This window comes from Pseudochaenichthys georgianus, unplaced genomic scaffold, assembly GCF_902827115.2.
Source record: "Pseudochaenichthys georgianus unplaced genomic scaffold, fPseGeo1.2 scaffold_965_arrow_ctg1, whole genome shotgun sequence".
In the NCBI taxonomy this organism is placed as follows: domain Eukaryota; kingdom Metazoa; phylum Chordata; class Actinopteri; order Perciformes; family Channichthyidae; genus Pseudochaenichthys; species Pseudochaenichthys georgianus.
Window position 1 is genome coordinate 1,645 of NW_027263489.1, and position 15,584 is coordinate 17,228.

General features: G+C 43.3%; 1 protein-coding gene across 1 annotated transcript; it reads right to left on the reverse strand.

Moving 5' to 3' along the window:
• Positions 1 to 1,356: 1,356 nt before the first annotated feature.
• LOC117444863 (ras-related protein Rab-34-like) lies at positions 1,357 to 15,013 on the reverse strand (the record flags this gene model as incomplete). The annotated part of the gene is made up of 12 exons (XM_071202800.1): positions 1,357 to 1,383; positions 1,493 to 1,648; positions 2,791 to 2,843; positions 5,724 to 5,831; positions 5,942 to 6,032; positions 6,370 to 6,451; positions 6,920 to 6,971; positions 7,079 to 7,143; positions 7,983 to 8,084; positions 8,887 to 8,952; positions 10,808 to 10,899; positions 14,939 to 15,013. Coding segments are annotated over 12 exons (969 nt in total), but the record flags the coding sequence as incomplete, so codon positions are not given.
• Positions 15,014 to 15,584: the final 571 nt, after the last annotated feature.

Here is a 15,584-nt window from a genome sequence, read left to right on the forward strand (position 1 = left end):
TTACAATATCAATACCTGAAGAAATGAAGAACTCCAACCCACACACTCATTAACTGTTCAGTGTTGCTTTTTTAATTCAAATAAGTGTCAATGGATGTCAACATATCATAAAGACCTTCCTTGGGACATGCAGATCAAACAAATAACACCCTCTAACACACCATTGTTTTTGCTCTGGGCTGCTCAAAAACTGAAATTACACTATAGATACAACTGTAATTGAGTGACTTGTTAAACAGAGTCCATTCTGAGGAGCAAGTGTTCAGGGTTGCTGCAGTAAAATGCATAGAAAATTGTATCTCTCTTAACTTAACTGTCAGTCAGAACATTAAAACATTCTAACAGTACTGAAATATCCACTCTGTTCATGGTTGCTGTACAACATAAAATACACACTAGTGTCTCTCTGACACTTCCTCAAAATAGAGCAATAGAAAATGAAAACCAAATAAACTGGTGTGACCCACAGAAGGGCTATACATTTGTTTTCCTCTTGGAACAGTGGACAAATGAAACAGTGGACAAAAAATGAAAATGCATCATTTGGGACGGATGCAGAGACATCTTCCTAGGCCATCTCTCTAACTGAGCAATATATTCTTCAGAGAGTGGACCCAGGGAGTGCACGAGTCCAACCCAATTCCCATGAACAGGCGCTGAATCACCTCAAAGGTGTATTTCAAGTCTTTTGGATAGTCAAGGTTCAACATGTACTGCAATCCCATCAGGTTCACAAAAGCATTGGGTACATCACCAAGGTCACGTATGACTATCCTTTCCTCGATCACGAGGGCGACATCGTTGTAGGAAGCTGGAAGAGGTTCCTTCACATCTTCAACGACTAAAAGGACTCCAATCACCATTCCCTTGATGACGTCCTCTTCAGGATCCGTTGGCTTCATGCAAAAAGAAACAAAAAACAACAACGAAAGTGCTTTAGAGATGCTTTGGCATATGTGCATACACAGACGACGCCTGAAACGACTAGTGTAACCCTGTGAACTCGTTTTTTGTATCATCTTGAACGACATTTCAGCGCTTACCTCACACATCTTCATGTTAGTTGAAGGATTCTCCCTCATGTACCATGGTAGGCCCTGCAACACTGCTGCCCTTTTCCTTTGGTTCGATGCCTGCCAAAACACATGATAAATTAATATTGCTCGTTGCTATCATAATTATATGACCCCCTCACTCCACAAGGCATTCTGGTTATTTGCACTACGTTCACAGCTAACTTAATAGATTCCTTCATATTCCGTGTCCGTGTGTGGCCTGCCTTTTCTGACCCTTGCCTGCCTCACTATCCCTGAAGCCTTTGTACCACCATGTTGTTTATTAAATCATTGAACTGCATCAGGCGCCTGCTTTTGGGTCCTTCCCCTGTATCCCGTCGTAACAATTACATTGAGTTTACACGAGAACACATGAATGAATGTGGAAAGGCAGCTCTATTGCCTCAAAGTACTTTAAAGTAAAGAACTGTACTTACATCCTTGTCGAGGCTCTCCATTAAGGATGTCATTTCTTTGATCCCCTCAAAGCGCTTTGACCTGAACAACTGAAGGAGTTTCTGCAGGTGGCTGTCCAGACCCTCATAGAGCGAATTGAGGTCCATCGACATCAGCCTGGTGAATTCCTTGACGATCTATATGAAGAAGTGACATTAAATCATTTTAGTCCAAGTTAAAAGTGACCTACGTTTTCACATTTCACAAGCTGCCCAGATGCAATATTTGGTATTGCACAAGCATATATATGTCAAACCATATACAAATGTTGAACATGCAATACATGAAATAGAAGAACATTATTACGATTTAACAGCTCTGTCAAGACTTTCAGAATTGGAATATAAACAAATGTACGTCTGGAAGATGCATCTAAAACATATTCAATCGGCTCAATCACTTTAAAATTATTCTTGTAAAAAGTTTCTCTTTTGTATTCAGAGCCAAAAGGTCCGCCCTTTGACAGGAAACTTAGGGGGTTTGCTTTTTTAACTATCTCTGTTATAGCAGTGGTGACTGCACTATTTACTGCACAATTGTGGTTGATCAGTACACTTCCAATTATTTGTGGTGTGCACTCTTCCACAGCTGAGCTAATACTACATAGCTCGTTTATAATTTCCTGGGTTTTTGTCTTAGACACATGCAAAATCGTTTGCATACGCAGTAAGAAAGATGTAACCTTCTGTTGAAACAAATCATGCAGGTCTTGATCCTCTATGTCAGGGGTCTTCAACTAAAATGCAACGAGGTCCAGTTAGAGAAAATCTCCCCATGCAAAGGTCCGGAACATCAAAATGTCTAAGTTGCTTCATGAATTAGTGTGATATATATTGAAGTGACCTGTAGCTTTATCAATGTCTGCATGTAATCAACAACTGACTGCCAATCAAATAAAGAAAGTACAATTCAAAAACAACAATATTTATTGTCAATTAACATTACTTAAATACTGTGGATATGTGTAATGTTTAAATATTGAAGTTAAATGCATCAATGTGGTGCACTTTGAGAGCAACATTAAGAGATCTATGGATACATCTCTCAACACCCATATGAAACAGAACTGTAGCATATTTTCCTTTTAGGATATTTTACAAATCACTCCCCTTTTAAACTCTATTCTTGTTATTTTTAACAACTTTTTTGTTGCTGTCATATAGTATTTTATACCTGTTTTTCATTTAGTCTCATTAATAACTATAATGATCATATCAAGGTGTGCCTTAACCTCACTGAGCTGAGGTTATTTGAGCCTCTCAGGAGAGCTCTCTTACACCTGGCTGTAGAAAATCTCTTTAAATTCGTTAGCATAGCTAGCTAACCAGATGCCTAATAACACAGATCGCAATGTGCTTACACTAAAGACACAGCCACGCAAACACTGCGGCATGTGTACGGCTCCTTATCGGTATTGCAATATGTTAAAGGAATGGTATGCTCATGACACTCATTTTTAAAAATTATCATCCGATAAAACAGACCAGTTCTCTGCCAGTCTCTCTCTTTTTTTTTTTTTAATCCGATGACATTTCAGTGATTTTAAACTGATTATTATACCGAAATAACATCAACACTGTGGGGCGCCGCCATTTCCCGGACGTGACGTAATCCATGCGTTTGGTTTTCGAAGACACGTTGATCTCCATGTTATTTACTGTAGTTTCTCTCTTCAAATATGCCTCACTGTATCGCGAAATATTGCCATAATTCGGATAGGAACAATCCACGGAATGCTCGGTTCCATCTGTTGCCAAAAGGTAAGCATAAGAAGTACATTCGGAGGCAGTGGCTAGCGAATGTGGCCGGCCCGAACCGAGAGATTTACAGGCTCATGTATGCAGCGAACATTTCACATTTCCGGACGACTACTCTCAGAGTATGATAAAACATAACATGGGATTTAAAGAACAACCATTACTCAATGGAGATGCAGTACCATCGGTCTTTCTGGTGTCATCACCGACCAGGACACCAGTTCGGCCAGTTGAGAAATCGCCCTCTGCAAGTGTGAAGCGACGGAGGAGCAGAAGTAGTGCTCGGAGTAAGAATAAGGTATGTTTATAGCGCATTTCCATTGCAGCGGCTAGCCCCGTTTTAACGTCCAGGCCAGGACAGTTTTTGGTGGCCTTTCCATATAGCGTAGTACCGGCTAGTGTGTATTTTACCCCCGTTTTTTCCGGCCCCATAAAATCGTGATTCTATGGCCAGAGACAACGAAGCTGAGTATGCTAAACTAGAGAGGGAATCGCTAGCAAGGGTGGTACTACATGCATACATATAGTATCTTATATCATCTTCCCATTATACACACATGCATTTCCAAACATTTGGACTACCTATGTTGCAAATGTATATCTTTTCAATTTACACACGGCATCTATTGCACGTCTGTCCGTCCTGGGAGAGGGATCCCTCCTCTGTTGCTCTCCCTGAGGTTTCTCCCATGTTCCCTTTAAACTGTGGGTTTTCTTCGGAAGTTTTTCCTTGTACGATGTGAGGGTCTTAGGACAGAGGGTGTCGTATTGTCATACTGATATGTATGGCTGAATTCCCCCATCCAATCTCTTCACATTGGTCAAAACTTGTTCCTCTGCTGACGAGTCCGAACTGAAATACTCCACCATATTTCCGTGTGTTGACAAAGTGAACGCATGGATGACGTCACGACCATCACGTGACTACTGAAAATGGCAAACATGGCGGCGGCCAGACGGAATATACAGGTCTTGATAAAAAAGAGCTATAAAATCATTATTTACCGGGGAATATCGCTGATTTCTTCAGGGTATGGTTTAAACATAACGTTTCACTAAATACTGAAGTTTTGATTAATTATCTAATGAGTGGACCATTCCTTTAAGGGCTGGAGCGGCGTTCCGGTGCTGAGCACTCCTTTCAGACGAGACATATACCACGTGAAGACACGTTACGCTCGTGTTGTGTTCATGAACCTGTCCTTGGCCAGGAAAAACAGGTACTCGCTTGTTTAATTATTTTTGCGGTCTAGATTTCTTCTTCTTTTTTGAAGTGAGAAGTTGTCCGTCTGTCGGACTGACTCCCTCCCCCCCACCCCCAAAACGAAAATTCTTCGGTTATCCACGAATTACACAAGTCAACCAAATCAGCGTTAAAAAAGTGGGAGGCGCCGAAAAATCCCCTATTAATGTATTGATTATAGCTCCGGGTCCGTATAGGTCGGCGTCTGGGTCCGGATCCGGACCTCGGTCTGCCTGTTGCCGACCCCTGCTCTATGTAATCATCTGTTGTTAAATCTAGATAGTCCGAATTCGGAATTTGTCTCATCAACATTCAACTCATTCAACCCTCCTTTGCTTTACACTATATACTCGCTATTTCACTCGGGCAGCTCTTAATTTCCAACCTACTGCTAGCTAGCTAGCTCGCTAACATGCTAACGTTTTTCCTAAAACTAACTAACGTTAAATATGAAATATGCATCAAAAGGTGTGGCGACAGTCAGTCTGAGACAGAGACTAACGTTAGAGGATTAATTTGCATTGTCTGCTGATGAATTAGATTACATTTGAATGTACTTACTTGATAACTCCAGTCCGGGCTCTGAGCGAGGAAGAAAGATGGCAGCCAACTCGGATTTCAAATTCATTTCAGTTTTGGGACACTGCGTGTGACGTCATTGCGGGCGCATGCGTGTTACATACAATGCCGAGGCTGACTCATGTTATCAATTTAATGCAACGGATTATTCTGAGTTTACAAATATTTTTCAAGTTGAAGTTTTTGTAACTCGTCTTAATGAGTTGTAATGGGTAGTGGGTTCACTCAGCATGATAACATTTGCCCATCTGACTAAAAACCAATATCCTTTTTAACAGTGTAGAGAGGTCCCAGTTCACCTCCTGGGCCCTGCCGTGGTGCCCTTGAGCAAGGCACCGGACAACCCACCCCCCCACTCCCATTGCTCCCCGAGCGCTGCACAATAGCTGCCCACTGCTCCTACTAGACTCCTGGTACTAGGATGGGTTAAAAGCAGGGAACACATTTCACTGTGTGTGCTGTGTGCTCTGCATGTGTGACCATTACAGAGGGTTTCATCCCTTAAATTCTATAATGCTTAGGTTTAGGTGTGATTTTTTATTGGGGAACTAGTTGGTAATTGAATAAAATAAAAAGTTGTTAGTATGATGCTGGCTTATTAATAATGAGACTTGATTGAGTAAACTGACTTACTGATAATGTCACCGTCGTTTCTCGCACCACTTTTCTCGAGCTCCGACAACACGTTAGCCTCGAAAGTCAGAGAGGCCACACGGAAGAAGAAATTCATGACACCATCTCCTGAGACGATGAAGAGACGGGGAAAGAGTTTAGTGAGAGGGAAAGACATCAAATGAAAGCATGAAGGGGTGAAGGGGTGACAGATGATGGGATGTGTGACTGAATCCCACCTGACTTGGCAGACACAGCCCAGTACTCGGCTTTGATTTCCTCAGAGAATCTGATGGCTTCCTGCTCAATCTGAGACAACTGTTCAGGAGACTGAGGAGAGAGAGACAGAGAGGAGGCAATGTAACAGGGAACAATAGACTGAAGGCACTATAGAATCAGGTTGATACTCTGCTCAAAGTTACATATTCAGAGCTAAACTGATGAGTTGATTCGATGGTTAGTCAATCTACAGAAACGTATTTGGCTGATTTTGATAGGAGTTGACAAAATGCCAACATTTTTACTTTATATGATAGGAAAAATGACACCAGCCATTAAAATAACATTAACAAATCTACAAATTTGTATTTCATTGTTGCCGTTTTTTGTTGTTGTTGACAATCCACTTATTAATTAAGAGTCTTATTTTTGGAATTCTTGCACCCACACTGAGGTCCTTCTTGGTGCCGACAAGGAACAGTAAAACACTGGAGGGGTCATTTTCCTTCATGGCGTCCTCCAGCCACTGCCTGCACACACAAACACACACACACACACACATACACACACACACTAAAGCAAACAGATATTGTTCTAAACTGTATTAAAGTAAACAGGTATTATCTTGAACTGTATTGAAGTGAACATGTATTATTTGGGACTGTTTTTAAGTAATCCTATATATATAAACCTTCTTACATACACTTTCCCAGACACCCTGACACACACACACACTCCCTGACCAAGATATCAACACACACACACACACACACACACACACACACACACACACACACACACACACACACACACACACACACACACACACACACACACACACACACACACACACACACACACACACACACACACACACACACACACACACACACACACACACACACACACACACACACACACACACACACACACACACACACGTGATTCAGCCTCAACTTGTATTTTAATGGTACAATAAGTGTATCGTTATTTCTTACCTGGCATGTGCTAAAGAGCTGACGCTGCTCAGGTCAAACACCACTATAATGGCTGGAGAGACAAACAGTACAAACAATGAAAAGGTGTTTGTGTGTGAGAGAATATACACAATACTCTATCATGAGATCTGTAACAGTGTGCTGTCGAGCTTCATTCACCTTGTGCTCCTCTGTAATATGTTGAAGCGATGCATTTGAAGCGCTCCTGACCCGCTGTGTCCCACCTGAAATGGATCAGATACAGCTTTGATTGTGGTGTTGGAATATTAAGCAACAAGTGTGTCCTTCACGTTGAGTTAAGAGTCATGAACAGGTTATAATGTCAAGGTCAAACTTGTGAGGTCCAGGCTCTCGTCATCTCACGCCTAGACTACTGCAACTCCCTCCTGGCTGGTCTACCTGCATGTGCCATCCGACCTCTGCAGCTCATCCAGAATGCAGCGGCTCGTCTGGTCTTCAACCTTCCTAAATTCTCCCACACCACTCCGCTCCTCCGCTGGCTTCCGGTAACTGCTAGAATCCACTTCAAGACAATGGTACTTGCGTACCATGCTGCGAATGGATCTGGCCCTTCCTACATCCAGGACATGGTTAAACCGTACACCCCAGCACGTGCACTCCGCTCTGCATCAGCCAAACAGCTCGCTGCACCCTCGCTGCGAAGGGGATCCAAGTTCCCATCAGCAAAAACACGTGGGTTTGCTATCCTGGCTCCAAAATGGTGGAATGAGCTCCCCATTGACATCAGGACAGCAGATAGCTTACACACCTTCCGGCGCAGACTGAAAACTCATCTCTTTCGACTCCACTTCGAGCGATAGAACTATTAACAAAGCACTTATATACTAATAAAGGACTGGCTTACCTAAAGCCAGTTGAGTAGCACTTGAAATGTTTTTGCTCTATGAAACCTGATGTACTTATATGATCCGGTTTTCTTCAAGTTTGTATTTTGTTGGTCGAACGCACTTATTGTAAGTCGCTTTGGATAAAAGCGTCAGCTAAATGCAATGTAATGTAATGAGGTAGTTGGTTTTTGTCTGTTTTGTAGTGACATACTTACAGCTGTAGACTGAAGGGAACACCGAGCACCTCGAAGCGCTCCATCTCAAAATCCACCCCTATGGTTGCTTTGTAGTTCTTATCAAACGCACCCTTACGAAACCTTAAAGGAGCGCAGAGTGAAAGAGAACCAACAATCATCAATGTCTTTTATTATCAATTTATTTCTCCACTATTAACTGTTTTTGATTAATCATTTTGGTCTATAAATTGATTTCCTAAAGCAATACAAGGAACTGATGCCTCGATAAAATCTACATTAGCAAACAAGAACATCAGCTATACAATTGGCTACTTCTATAACGTTTTCTTTTCTAAAAGCTTGTCACTGGTTCAAATTCCTTCAAAAGGAAACAATTAACCACACACACAGACTGAAAGGGCCTTGGTTTATGTTTATATTTTGATTGGCACATTTTTGTGGCAGGTAGTACATAAGTAAAATGTAATCAAAACATTTAAGTTTCTAAGTGTCTTTGTTTTAGCTGGTAGATGTCCAGCACTTCTATGATTAAGCAAAAAGGTAAAATAAGCAAAATGAGATCACTCATTTAAAACTTAGAAATGTAATTGGTCTATGAAATAATTTTAGTTTTTATCAAAAAGAGAACATCAACGTATAACTCAATTAGGGACAAGAGTTAAACGTAAGTAATAACCATTATGTGCTTCACATAAGTTTCATGCTCTGTTTTGGAACAATGTTAAATTGCATCATCTCTATCAAATCAGTTTTCATTTGTTTTTGTTGAAGACATTGTAATGATGCCCTTCAGCACTACTGAGGAGAGGCTTGAACAAGTAATGCTTTCATAATAAAAATCAGATCACATTTCAACAAAAAATGTAATGCCACATAATCCTTTAAAGTTTAATGGATCTTATTATTCATGACTTCTTCTCACCTGCTGATCAGACATGTTTTCCCAACTGCAACGTCTCCCACTACGATTACCTTAGCAACATTAAAGCTGGCAACAGAAAGACAAAACAGTCATTCATGACCCACAACAGCATGAAACACACAGTAACAGCAACATGATTATTAACACGCGGACATCATTTTACCCCTTCAAAAAGGTTCCGCCCAGACCCCTTAATGCAAATCCAAAACAGCTTTATGAGTCAAATGTGTGATAAGTTTGTTAAGGTTTATTAGTGTAACAGCTGTAAAGTATTGAGAGATGCACTCATCAAATGTTGTATGTGATGTATTAAAGGTAGGGTAGGTAAGAATGGAGAAACCAGCTTGAGTGCGCTTGAATGTGAAAGTACGCCGCCCTGCCACTTCCTTCAGACTTCCTTACAAAGCCCCTCCTCCAACACACACGAACGCGCACATGACCAATGAGGGCACGAGATAAATGTGTGCACAGAGGCACATTGTGCTGACAGGCAGGTAGGCCATCCAGTTATTTTAGCCGGGCCAGCTCAGATGATTGGTCGTGCTTTTTACAGCGCCACGGCTTCCACAGATGAATTTTAATGTATATTTATTGTCAACGCATTTAATATATTCATTGCTATCGGGATGTTAAGAGCATTCCATGGAATATAACAAAAGTGTTTCTGAAGAGAATTACCTACCCCACCTTTAAGAAATATCACCGGCCTTATCTATTACAGAGACACTCCAGATCAACATAGTTTAGAAGTGAGGGTCGAGGTCAGCGAGAGGGGTCTGCCTGCAGACCTCCACTCTCAGGACAGTTCCGGTGCAGACCTCCACTCTCAGGACACCTCCACTGTCAGTACAGGAAGTGCACGCTAAGAATTCCAAAATAAAATCACCACTATCAGTACAGTGCCACTTTCCAAACAGGAAATGCACGCAAATACAAAATAAAATCGGATCGTGACACTTAATATATACATATGTATATATCTATATATATATATATTGTATTGTAGTTACTATCGGTACAGCCGCAGCGCCACTTTCAGAACAGGAAATGCACGCTAATACAACATAAAATAGCACTGACACTTATTATCTATATATATCTATAGATATATATATATGTATTTATATATATATAAATACGACATCTTGTATTTTAGTTACACCCGCTAGACAACAGTGGAAGGTTCGAGAAACAACCGTGTTTGCCGGGTGCACCGCGGCGGAGGTGGAGAGGTTCCAGCTGGGAACCTCCACCCCGCTGCGGGACCCGTGGGACCCGTGGGACCCCTGGACGGTGCGTCTTGGTCACGCTTCATATCGGCCGGCGCGGAGGCCCTCGCGTTTGCCATTCGATCAGTGAGAGGAGAGGAGCAAAATGCAACAACAATTGTCAAAATCCAATGTCCCCGGTAGAAACCGGGTGAAATAACCTACAAAATAATACAACTGGGGAAAAGTGAAAAAAAAGTGTCCGAAAATAGACACTCGTGAGGCGGGCAGAGTCCCCTGTCAACTCCCGTTACATATCTCCATGGTGTCATTTGAGCGAAAAACTTTTACGAGAACCAGACTGGGGGGGTCAAAAGGGCTTGACCAAGGCCGACCCAAAGTGCACGGTGGTCGGACTCATCACCTCCGTGATGAGTCTCCATTGTGATTTGAAAACTTCCATCAAACGAGTCCTTCGGTGGGCGGGAAAAAAACGCGTCAGAATCGTCACTTCCTGTACTGACAGTGGAGGTGTCCTGAGAGTGGAGGTCTGCACCGGAACTGTCCTGAGAGTGGAGGTCTGCAGGCAGGCTCCCATGAGGTCAGCAGACATAGCGTGACTTAAAGCTTAAAGTGCCCTGCCCTTACTAACTCATTTACTTTAAACAGTGTGTAGTTGCAGGATGGGGGAACTTGTGTTTTCTTGTCCTCACCTCACTGAGTCCGTCCTCTGAACCTGGCAGGCAGCCTTCACCTGAGGGTGGAAGCCATCTTTGGTGTGCAGCGCTGCATTTGTACTGAAACACTGTGAAGAAAAGCGACTTATGGACGTGAGCAAATGTGCAGCCTAATCTCAGAGAAACTGAGAGATGCATTCAGGCCAAAAGAACCTCATCACTAATATTAACACGGTTAGTTGAAATTGCATTGTGTGTGTGTGTGTGTGTGTGTGTGTGTGTGTGTGTGTGTGTGTGTGTGTGTGTGTGTGTGTGTGTGTGTGTGTGTGTGTGTGTGTGTGTGTGTGTGTGTGTGTGTGTGTGTGTGTGTGTGTGTGTGTGTGTGTGTGTGTGTGTGTGTGTGTGTGTGTGTGTTACTAACATGTGGAAGGTGAGAAATGACCCGGTCCTTCTTCACAGGTGGTAACATGCTGCTGCAGTTGATCAATGAACACACACACACAAACACACACACGCCTTCAGGTTATCAAGCTTACTGACAGCAAGCCCAACAAACAGGATGGAGCATCAGCAGAGAAGGAAAAATAGGCATTCATAAAAAATAAAAAGCAGAAAAATCTGAAGTTTTACTAAGTTTAACAAGAACCTCATCACTAATATTAACACGGTTAGTTGAAATTGCATTGCATTACTGTGTGTGTGTGTGTGTGTGTGTGTGTGTGTGTGTGTGTGTGTGTGTGTGTGTGTGTGTGTGTGTGTGTTGTAGGAGCAGACACAGTTGTGGTGGCTTAAAGCCCAGCTCTGCTCCGCGCTGTCCGTTAGATGAGCCTGGTCAGATTAATAAGAAAAGGAGTTCAAAACACCGGCATAAAAATTATAACAATAATCTGATTTTAATGGTAAAAAGACACAATACGAAAATACAGAGTGCCCTGTAACAGAGCACTCCGGGCTCCCCGCTCCACTGCCGTGCGATACAGGTATCGGGACCGGCCAGTCAGCAACAGGGGGCACCGTGCATGAATAAACAACAGTATATATGGACCTTTTTTGGGGCGGAGAGTCACTGCTTATCTTCCACCGGACTGTACTCCTTTAATTTCCCAGGGAAGGTTTCACACAAACTATTCTTTCTCAAACAATCAAACATTGTACACAGATATATTAGTATCAAACATTGGCCTCAAAAAGAACCTTGAAAAGGACATGTGTGTGTGTGTGTTTGGTAAGAGGAAGTGTGTGTGTGTGTGTGTGTGTGTGTGTGTGTGTGTGTGTGTGTGTGTGGTGTGTGTGTGTGTGTGTGTGTGTGTGTGTGGTGTGTGTGTGTGTGTGTGTGTGTGTGTGTGTGTGTGTGTGTGTGTGTGTGTGTGTGTGTGTGTGTGTGTGTGTGTGTGTGTGTGTGTGTGTGTGTGTTGATATCTTGGTCAGGGAGTGTGTGTGTGTGTCAGGGTGTCTGGGAAAGTGTATGTAAGAAGGTTTATATATATAGGATTACTTAAAAACAGTCCCAAATAATACATGTTCACTTCAATACAGTTCAAGATAATACCTGTTTACTTTAATACAGTTTAGAACAATATCTGTTTGCTTTAGTGTGTGTGTGTTTTGTTCTCCATGGATCGCCACCTTGCCGTGGTGGAGAACCTTGTGTGTTCCGATGAACCTAAGAGCGATGCCGTCGGGAGCTTTTTAGCTCCTGGTAGGGTCACCCATGGCGGTAAGGTCGAGGGGGAGGTCCCAGACAAAGTGCGATCCAAAGACCTCAACGACGGAAGTGGCGAAGGATGATACTCTAAGTCACAACGGCACTGAAGGCGGATGAAGGCTGCAACAGAGGGTGGTCTCCATTCGTCATGGATTCCATGCCATTGGATTCAGGCCCCTCTCTGCCAAGGACCGTGTGGTGGCTGCAGGCGCATCAGTCTCCCCACGTTAAAAGACGTCACGCGCAGGCGTCCTCCCAAAGGGAACCTACCCATTTTACATCCTGGAAGACAAAGTCCTGTGGCGTTCAGGAAGTGGTAACGGGGGCAGGACAGTGAAGTCTGGTAGTTCCTAGTCACAACCTGGCACACAGGCGATGAGTGTTTGATTCAGTCGCTAAGCTCTTGGACTGAGGCAGAAAAAGCTTCTCGGCAGCTGCACCCATAACTGAGCAGCCCCTATTCAGGGACCACCTATTCAGATCGACATTGCAGCGCTCTCCGAGACCCGACTGGCTGATGAAGGGCAGCTGAAGGAGGAAAAAGGCGGATGTACTTTCTTTTGGAAAGGAAAGCCTGCAAATGAGCCACAAATCCATGGTGTGGGTTTTGCTATTAAGAACTGCCTCATCAACCACCTCCATGAACTCCCTGTGGGCATCAACGAGTGCCTAATGACCATACGTCTGATGCTTGCCAGCAGTCAGATGGCCAACGTTATTAGTGCATACGCCCCAACGCTTGATGCACAGGATGAAGTAAAGGAGGCCTTCTATGCTGACCTGGACAAAACTCTATCTGAAGTCCCCAAGGAGGACAAGTTAATCCTGCTTGGAGATCTCAATGCCAGAGTGGGACGAAACCACCACCTATGGAGAGGCACGCTGGGGAGAGAAGGGGTTGGAAACACAAACTCCAATGGCATACTTCTGCTAACCAAGTGCTCAGAGCACAACCTGGTCATCACCAACACACTTTTCCGTCAAAAAACCAAGTTCAAAACATCATGGATGCATCTTCGCTCCAAACTATGGCATCTCATTGATTACGTCATTGTCCGCTCCAAAGACCGCCGTGATGTCCTTAACACCAGAGCAATGACCAGTGCAGATGACTGCTGGACTGACCACCGCCTCATTCGCTCCATCATGTCTATCCGCTTAATGCGGAAAAGAAGGATGCAGAAAAGACAGAGCCGGCCAAAGCTTAACATCGACCTGTTGGGTGACACCACCTACCAACAACAGCTGCAGGATGCTCAGAGTGCAGCCTTGCCCAAACAGTATCCGGAGGATACTGAAAAACACTGGGGCACACTTTCTACTGCCATCATGAACTCCTGCCAAAACATCCTTGGTCAAAAAAAGCGGAGACATTCAGCAAATCATTGACATCAAGCGGCACACTTTTATCACCTGGCAAAATAACATCCACTGCAAGGTGAAAAGAGCAGCCCATGCCAAAGCGAAGGCAGCCGTCCAAACGCAAGTTAGGAAACTGAAGAACCAGTAGTGGACAAAGAAGGCTCTGGAGATCCAGCAGTTTGCCGACTCTGGTGATACAAGAGGATTCTTTGATGCCACAAGAGCGGTATATGGTCCCAGCTATCGCCGCCTAACCCCCCTTTGCTCTATAGATGGGCTCTTGCTTCTGAAGGACAAGGATGCAATAGCAAACAGGTGGAAAGAGCACTATAAGGACCTCTTAAACAGGGACACCATTCCTGAAATGGAGGCTCTTGACCAACTCCCTCAACAGCCCATAGTTGAAGGCATGGGAGAACCACCCAGCCTGGGTGAGGTGCAGGATGCCATTAAGAATATGAAAAACAACAAGGCTGCTGGGCCCGACGGCATCCCAGCAGAAGTCCTGAAGAAAGGCGGACCCGATCTTCTTAAGCACATCTCAAAATCTGGGAAGAAGAGGAAATCCCTGCTTAGCTTAGGGATGCCTTAATTATTTCCATATTTAAGAAGGGAGACAGGGCAGACTGCGGAAATTACCGTGGCATTTCTCTCTTGTCCACCATAGGGAAAGCCCTAGCTCGGGTGTTGGCCAACAGACTCACCCCCCTGTCAGAAAGCATCCTTCCTGAGTCTCAGAGTGGATTTCGCCCAAACAGAGGCACTACAGACATGATTTTCACTACTCGCCAACTGCAAGAAAAATGCCGAGAACAAAATCAACCATTATACATGGCCTTCATAGACCTCACCAAAGCCTTCGACTCAGTGAACCGTCAGGCCCTCTGGCTGGTAATGGCAAAGATTGGCTGCCCAGAAAAATACGTCCGGGTACTGAGAATGCTGCATGACAATATGTTAGCCCACGCCTTCAGGTTATCAAGCTCACTGACAGCAAGCCCAACAAACAGGATGGAGCATCAGCAGAGAAGGAAAAATAGGCATTCATAAAAAATAAAAAGCAGAAAAATCTGAAGTTTTACTAAGTTTAACAACTTTACCTGAAACTGGAAGCTTAAACTGCTGGAGGTAATGTGTTCTGGGCCTGGAGATGTGATGTTGTATCCAAGTGTTGCTTAGAAAATAAATCCAGAACAAAGCAAAATGAGTCTCACAGCACCGAACTGAATCTGCTGACTGACAGCAGACAGACAAACATTCAATTAATGAGATTCTCCCTGTATGAGTGAATACCTGAGAAACAGCTCTACCCTGCGGCCACAGGGTGTTCCTACACAATTCACTGATGATTATCAACATCAGTGTATCTCCAAAAATCAAGTGTCTTCTCATTTGAATGGGTAATTATGGCCAGCGGATCTCCTTCTCCAACAGACTGCTGCAGCTCCGCTGTCACAAGGACAGATACAGGAAAACATTCCTGCCCACTGCAATAACTCTCTATAACAAATCACCTCTGGCTGGCAGAGAACTCTCTGCTCCATAGCTTCTCTTAATAACTGGACTTCAACTCCCACTGTACATTTTACATTCACATTCTATTTCATATTGAATAATCCATTCTTGCAAAATAATATCCTGCATTATATTTGTTACTGGAAATTTCCACATGTATATTTTCCACATATATATATTTTTTTTAACTTATAACTTTTTTATGCTATTTTATTTCTATTTCTGAAATAT